This window comes from Gossypium raimondii, chromosome 12 (assembly GCF_025698545.1).
Source record: "Gossypium raimondii isolate GPD5lz chromosome 12, ASM2569854v1, whole genome shotgun sequence".
Lineage (NCBI taxonomy): Eukaryota > Viridiplantae > Streptophyta > Magnoliopsida > Malvales > Malvaceae > Gossypium > Gossypium raimondii.
The window spans coordinates 11,736,374-11,744,830 of NC_068576.1; the positions used below are offsets into that span (position 1 = coordinate 11,736,374).

Below are 8,457 nucleotides of genomic sequence, written 5' to 3' on the forward strand. Positions count from 1 at the left end.
ATTCAGTCTGATCTACTACTATGTCTTCAGAAACTACCTTTGGTTCCTTCTTCTCCCAGTTCCAACTGGAGTTCTCATCGAATACCACATCTCTACTCATAATTACCTTGTTTGCTAAAGGATCCAAGATCCTAGACCCTTTTTAGACTGTGTTGTAGCCCACCAGAATACCTGGTTGAGCTCTTTTGGACAACTTATCCCTCTTCATAGCTGGGACATGTGCATAACATATGCAACCAAATATTTTCATGTGAGCTAGTGATGGTTTAAACCCAAACCAGGCCTCAAATGGAGGTTTGTGAGCTAAAGCCTTGGTTGGGAGCCTGTTTTGCATGTACACTGCAGTGTTAACTGCCTCAGCCCACAGGGTTTTGGGAAAATTCTTGTCAAGCATCAAACACCTGGTCATATCCATCAGACTTCTATTCTTTCTTTCACTGACACCATTTTGTTGAGGAGTATAAATGTTGGTGAGCTGGTGTTTGATGCCTCCCTCATCACAATAAGCTTGAAACTGAGCTGAGGTGTACTCAGTTCCATTATCAGACCTTAGGGTCTTGAGCTTGTAGCTTGTTTTAGTCTCTACAGCAGCCTTGAACTTTCAAAACACTGAGGTCAACTCTAATTTATGCTTCAAAAAATAAATCTAACAAAATCTAGAGTGATCATCAATGAACAAAATGAAATACCCGCTACCATTCAATGACTGAGTCTTCATGTGGCCACACACATCAGTGTGCACAAGCTGCAGCCTTTCTGAGGCTCTCCAGGCCTTGTTTGAAGGAAATGGCAACCTGGCCTGCTTTCCTATCTAACATACCTTACAAACCTCCTCATTTTCAACTGAGTTGATGAATTTCTCAACCAGATCTTCCTTGGTTAACTAGTCCATCGATCTGTAGTTGGCATGACCAAGTATTTGGTGCCAAAGCTTGGATTCATCTAAAGAAGTTGTGTAGACTGAGTCTGATTCATTTGTCCAATCAACAATAAAGCTTTTATCAGCCATAGTGACTAACATGAGCTTGGATCCACTTGGATCACTAATTTGGCACTCCTTGCCTTTGAACACAATAGAATAGCCTTTCTCCAGTAGCTGAGCTATGCTGAGCAAATTTCTGTCGATCTCAGGCACCAACAACACATTTGAAACAACCTTGTTGCCTGTGGGAGTGCTTATCAGCATATCCCCCTGCCTTCTGCCTTGATGAAATGGCCATTACCTACTTTCACCTTTGTTTTGAAGCTTCTGTCAGTTGATTTGAAAATGGCAGCATCTAGTGCTATATGGTTGGTGCAGCCACTATCTATGAGCCATCCATTTATGGCCTTTTCTTTTGTGGACGAGCATGAAACTGTAAAAACTTGCTCTTCATGGATATTACCCTCTTCTGCTACTCGAGCTTCAGCCTTTGGCTGTTGTGGTTGATACTGCCTTGGTCTGCCTTTGCTTCTGCAAACTTTTTCAACATGGCCCATCTTTTTGTAGTGTTGGCACTGCACATCTGGTCTAAACCAGCAGTTGGCTTTTGGATGACCAGGTCTTCTGCAATGCCTGCAGGGTTGATCCCTTCTTCTTGCAGCATCTGAGCCTTTTTGCCTTCGTAGGCAGAGGTGCTCGAGGCAGGTTTAGTTTTTGCTTGGAAAGCGCCTTCTTGGTGCTCCTCCAGTCTATTGAATCATCTTTACTCTTGTGCATAAAGAGCATTGATCAGCTCTGACAATGAGATGTTGGTCAGGTCCTTTGAGTCTTCGAGGAAGATATTTTTGCTTCATACCTCTCAGGTAAGGTTGATCACCTTCTCCACTATTCTTGCTTCACTAAACTGCTCTCCAAGGAGCCTTATGCTATTCACCTCAGCCATAATTCTATCTGAATAATGTTTAATAGTTTCTTCCTCCTTCATTTTCAAGTTCTCAAAATCCCTTCTCAAGTTCAATAGTTGTTGCTGTCTTGTTCTCTCAGTTCCTTGGAACTCCTCTTTTAATTTGTCCCAGGCCTATTTTGGTGTCTCACAGACCATGATCCTTGTAAAGATCACATCTAACACAGAGTTTTGAATGCAAGACATGGTCTTGTGCCTCTTGGTCCTTTCATCAGCATGCTGTCTAATTTAAGCCACAGTTAGATTGGCTCTAAGTGGCTCTGGTTTGACATCTGAGTTGACCACATCCCATAGGTCGAATGCCTGCAGGAAGGTCTTCATTTTGACCACCTATATGTGATAGCCCTCTCCATTGAAGACTGGTGGTGCAGCTGGTGAGAAGCTTGATGAAGCCATAGTTTTAAATGCTAAACTGTAATAGGTCCACTGAGATTACATCTCTGATACCAATTGTCGGTGTTAAGAAAAAATGCAAGCAAGTTCAACTGCTGACTTAAGCAACAAGGCTCGATACTTGCAGAAGAAACAAAACAGAATTCAAAACAGAAATTGAAAGTAAAACAAAGGAAATGGAGAGTATTAGATGATGAAACTTGAATTGATTTCATTAAAAATAAACAATGGCATAAGCCAATACAAAAACCAGACATGAGCTGGTCAGCACAAGTGAAATACATAGCTAAAACATTACCTAACTCCACTAATTACATTGTAACTTACAAAACCTTACTTGCACTCATGGACAAGCTGATTTTTCATCTTATCAGCACCTAAAACAACAAGTACAACTTGTTTTGTTATCAACCAAGCTACAAAACATTAGTTCAAAATCAACAAAATCAAACAATAGCTCGATTTGCTGCTGGAGCTTCACTTGCTTGGGTTGTTCCTGGTCCAACAGAGGCAGCATGCTGGCCAACTTCAATAGATGCAGACTGCCTTATCATGGGCACGATCGTACAATAATACGTTGGCTAACAGGAAAATTGAAATGATGAGTGATGATAGTAGACAATGGACAGCACCGAAGGATAATTGGGTTAAATTAAATTCGGATGGATCAGTCGATTTGGATATAAATATTGTAGCAGTAGGAGGTCTCCTGTAAAACTTTGCTGGGGAATAGATTCTGGGATTTGCTAAGAAGTTAGTGATGTTTCGATATTCCAAGCTAAAGCTCGCTCGTTATTGGAAGGGCTCCAATTAGCGTGGGATAGAGATTACCGAAAGGTGGAGGTTGAGAATGATAATGCACTCTTAATACAGATGATACGCAGTTGTGTTTCTGAATCAACGGGACTTGCGGATTTGCAAAAGAGAGTGGCAGATTGTTTTCAAGCATGTAAGGCGTGAATGTAACGTTACTTATATAATATATCATTGAGGTATGTGCCTTTTGTTTTAATTATTGATGAAGGGTTTTTTTTTTCAAATTATCGTTTTTTTATTTTTAATATGATCAATAACCTAATACATGAGTAAGAGAAAAAAAAACTTAACTGCAGTCCACTACGTCATTGTGCGGTAATTTTTTATAAGTCGCTCCATAATCAGAGCGTAATCTTGTTTTTATATGTTTAGCTATATTTGTTTAAAATTTATATTATGTTTTATGTTAAAATCATGTATAAGTTTTTGTATGAATTTTAATATAAAAGTTTGAATACCAATTAAAATTTAACGCCTCGTTTATCTAAATAAAAATAAAGGGTTTATTTTTATCAAAAAATAAATAAATAAATAAAGGGTTTATTTAGTATATTATCACTTTTGAAATTCATATTTGCAAAGATAAATAGATAATACTCCTTTAGGAAACTCTTTCCCACAAAATTAAGCAGTCTAATATTATACTTGGAGGTGGTGCAAGCAATCTTGGGCTACTTGAGACAAAGAATTGTAAGACGAGCCGCCTTTGTCCAAAGCCTTCTCTGCATTTTCTTTCAATTCCTTGACTATGTTCTTCATTGCATGCCCTTCCTTATCCGCCATCATCATCCTCACCATCCCCTCAATCTCCCCCCTTCCTACGATTTCCTCAGTCGTCGACACCTTTGGTCGAACAGCAATCTCGAAATCCTCAGTTAGCATTGCAGCATTCATTTTTTGCTCTGCGTAAAGCGGCCATGCAATCATCGGCACCCCATTTGTAATACTCTCTAAAGTTGAATTCCATCCGCAATGAGATAAAAACCCACCCACCGAAGGATGGCTTAGGATCTGTGCTTGAGGCGCCCACATTGGGATTACCAAGCCAATGTCTTTGGTTCGAGTGAAAAACCCTTGGGGCAAGTAATCTGGGGTTCCATCCCCATCGGTTTTCCCTATGGTGAAATAGCTCCCAAGAGCATTGTTTGATGGAGGACGAACGACCCAAATAAATTTTCGCTGGCTTTGCTCTAAACCCCAAGCTAACTCAGTCATTTGTTTGGCTGATAGAGTCCCCCCACTGCCAAACGAAACATAAATGACCGATTCAATTGGTTGCTTGTCCAGCCACTGTTTTACTTGTTTATCTAAAACTTGCTTTCCCTCTTGTCTGACCAGTGGACCGATAGGATAAATTGGAACCTTAATAAGTCCCCCCAAGTAGTTGTTATCCCTAAGTGCTTCAATGGTTGAAGACTCAAGATCTTGCCAAGTATTGATCAAGATCCCATTACTCTTCGTCATTTTAGTTCCAATAAATTCGGATTCATCAACACTATCGATGTCGTGCAACGATTCAAGAGTATCCTTGAAAAAAAGCGACTTACAACCTGGAATTTTCAACGGCTTTTGGCCCTTAACATGCCCCTCCAAGATGACCTGTTTGTCAAGGCTTGACGAATGGAATATGACGGCCAGGAACCATGCGTTAGTAGTGACGAACACGTACTTAAGCATTCCAAACTCTTGGGCTATCTCAAAAGCATCGGCTCCAAACATGTCCACAATCAAAGCCGTGGGGCGAATCTTCATAGCGGCAATCAAAGACCGAAGGCTCGGCAACGACTCTCGCATGATGACGAGCAGTTTTGTCACTAGATGTGTGTTAGGCTCGATGAGGCCCGAGATATCCACGAAAGGGAGTGCAACGATGTCGAGATTATGGGGAGTTGGCGATTTGAGAAGGGATGTGATCGAGGCATGATCACTTGCAACGAAAAAGATAGTGACATGAAACTCATGGTGACTGACCATTCGTTTGCCAAGCTCAATGATAGGAATGAGATGTCCCATGCCAGGGCTGGCTAGCAGGGCAACATGAGGCTGAGCGTCATTCGGCATATCTATGGCAGACTAAAGATAAAAGAATTGTCGTTGGAGTGAGATTAGTTAAATTCGACTACTTTATAGACAGAACATTACAAAATATATATTATAGGCAGAATAATGGTATTTATTATGTTCCTTTCATAGGAAATTCGAAATTGAATTTATGCTAATTACCATGATTATGTTCAAATATTGATAAATCAAACTGGTATAGGCATGTTTTTAAGTGATTTATTTGGTCATTTATTGTTGCTCTGGAAATATTTCTCTCTTTTTTTCACTCTCTTAATGAGAGTTTATTTCCTTTCCATATATACAAATATTCTTTTAATAAATTTATGATTCCATACTAATAATTGGTTTATGTTGCGCTTATCCAACCCCTGAAAAACTACTTTTAATCCCTTAATTTGCTCTCTGAATCACAGTTGTCTGTGAAGAATCATCGCAATTAGATTCCTCTACAAAAAATATCAAATGGTCAATTCGTGTCACGTAAATTATATTTATCACTTAATTGTTAGATCTAATTGTAATAAGCTCAATTACCTGGCCCATTAGAAAAATAAAACTAATATAAGAGCAAAAATTAAATGTCCAAAGTCCATATTACAGTGGCCCAGAACCATTTACAAAGACCTAACCCTCCAGCCCCAATACATACTAAACCTATATGGCCCAACTTAACCTAACCAGGTTGCACAAGCCCAACACTCAATAGCCCACTGCGTTTTAGGAAACAGAAACCCTAGGGTTTCTAATTCCCCTTTAGCCTCTAGCCGCCGCAACAGTGGCCTCCCACACGCGCGCCTCCACGCCACGCTCCCAGATGGCCGTGCTGCTGACAAAAACAAAAACAACGCAAGATGAATAATGAAAAAAAGGACAAAAAAATATTAAGAAAAATGTAGATTTTTTATATTTTCTTTTTTTCATTTTTGGCTATAAAGGCCGATTTAGGAAATTGTAAATGGGTTACACGCACACAATATCAATAAAAAAAATCAAAAGACAAGAAGACTGAGTTTTTGAAGGTAATTTCCTTCTTCAAAGTTTTTTTCTTTTCTTCTATCTTTTTGTTCTTGTTTCTTTTTTATATACTTAAATAAAAAGAGAAAAAGACGAGAATCTTACCTTCGCAAAGGCACGCCGACGAGGCCCTGTTTACTCCGTTCAGATCAGAGTCGGAGGGGGTTTCACATTCGGAGGCGGCAGAGGGGAAAGATTCAATTTCTTAGATCTATTTAAAGTGGCTAGGAGGCTAATGATTTAGGGTTTTTTTTAGCCATTTATATATCATTTGAAATGGTACCGTTTAGAGCCAAATCAGTGGCTCCAAAACGATGCCTTATTGACCATTGTCCAGCAGCCCGATGACCCGATCCAACCGCGGCTAGATTCGCGCGTTTTAGTATGGGGAGGGATAATTGCGCGCCAAGTCCTTCTTGTATTGCGCTGTGTTTCAATTCGATCCTTTAAATTTCTTTAATTTTGGGCAACATAATTTGTCGTTGGTTTCATCTTGGTCCATTGTGCAACGCAGCATTTTGGGGGACGGGATATTTCCTATTTTAGTCCCCCATGTTATTTGTGCTTTGTAATCTGGTCCTTTTCTTTTGTTTATTTTGGATTTCTCCCCTGAACTATTGCTTTAACGCCAATTTAGTCCTTTGTTTTGGTATTAATGCTGTAGAATCATTTAGTTCATATATTTAATTTTTTATATGTAAATTACTTTATTATATACTGTTATTTTAATTCTTTTTCTTATCTAATATATTAGTATGTATTTTATGTTAATCTAATATTATCTATATATTTTAATAATTTTATTTTTATGATACATTTTTTAAATTTTATGTATATATACTTTTGTGCTTTAAAATCAATAATCCTTTTTATATAATGCTATTTTGTATATATATATATATATATATAAAATTTGTATTAAGTTATTTTTATTATTATACATATATATACCTAATATATCATTGATTTCATATTTACGTATTTTTTATTTCATATATAACTTATATCTTTTAAAATGTTCCATTATAGACTTCATTTGTCTTAACCTTCAATACGTAATATTATATATATTATTCTATAAAGTTTTTCAATCCCTATGCATTACTTATTTAAATTAATATATATATTATTATGTACCTTAATTTTCATAACATTTGCTTCAAAATTAATCTAAATATTATTATTTATGTAGTATATCTAAAAACAATTGGTTGATAATTCATTTAATTCTTGAATGTTGTATGATGTGAGACGATTGCTATTACATGTATTGTGTTGCTTGTTCATTTTATTTGATATTTGCATTCATTAGTGTATATTTTGGCTTATGAACTATCATTTCGCGTTACATTATCGCTCCGCCATTTTTAAAAAAAAAGGGGATTACATTTTATTCGAGCATTAAAATCGTTTTATTTGTAAATAACGCAAATACTCGACATTTGGAATCTTCGAAAGAATTGGGCCCTAACGTATTGGGTTCCAATTTCCTCGTCGAATCTAAATAATCGAGAATATTCTTTAATCAAAACACATAAATAAGAAACTCATTCTCGGGAATTTGATACGTTGTGTCCTAACGCATTGGATATGACATATCGTTTTCTCGAGATGAGGATTTTTCTAACAAATGAGAATAAAGGCAATATTCGATATTTAGGAATTTTGTGAAATTGAACCCTAACTTACTGGATTTTGATTTTCTCATTTGACCCAAATAATCAAATATCCTTCTCAAATGCATGAGTTTTAAAAGTTAAAAGATAAACTTAGTTTTGAAGATTAAAAATGTCGCGCCCTAACTCACTGGGCGTGACATTTTATTTCTTTGAAATAAGAGTGTTTTATTATTCAATTTATTCAAGTTAAAAGGATCGTATTTTAAAATCTTTTCAAAATTTTGACACTAAGACATTAAACAATCAATTCGGTACCAATTTTGGGCGTCACGAGGGTGCTAACATTTCCTCGTGCGTAACTGACTCCCGAACCTGTTTTATCAAAATTCGCAGACCTAAAATTATTTTCAAGGTGATCCGATCTCACCTCAATAAAAGATCGGTGGTGACTCCCCTTTTCATTTTCAAAGTCGATTCCCATTTTTCAAAAATTTAAAATTGGTTTCGACACTAATGTGCACCAAATAATAGACCTTTTTCACATAATGAATTGTAATTCATGCAACAGATTTTCTTCGTCTCGATGGAGCTTTGGTATTGTTTCATATTAAATCAATTCCGTTTCACTTTGAGTGTGTTTCAGTTTATTTTCATCCATGGTTGAT

At 37.1% G+C, this 8,457-nt stretch overlaps 1 protein-coding gene across 1 annotated transcript; it reads right to left on the reverse strand.

The window, feature by feature from the left end:
• Positions 1 to 3,734: 3,734 nt before the first annotated feature.
• LOC105763297 (UDP-glycosyltransferase 72E2) lies at positions 3,735 to 5,135 on the reverse strand. The gene has a single exon (XM_012581477.2). It carries the CDS (start codon positions 5,106 to 5,108, stop codon positions 3,735 to 3,737), a length of 1,374 nt encoding a protein of 457 aa, XP_012436931.1. The 5' UTR covers positions 5,109 to 5,135.
• Between the last annotated feature and the right edge of the window lie 3,322 nt (positions 5,136 to 8,457).

Excerpts from the sequence above, each read along its gene's own strand:
- LOC105763297 (XM_012581477.2), bottom strand. The coding sequence starts at position 5,108 with ATGGGACATCTCATTCCTATCATTGAGCTTGGCAAACGAATGGTCAGT.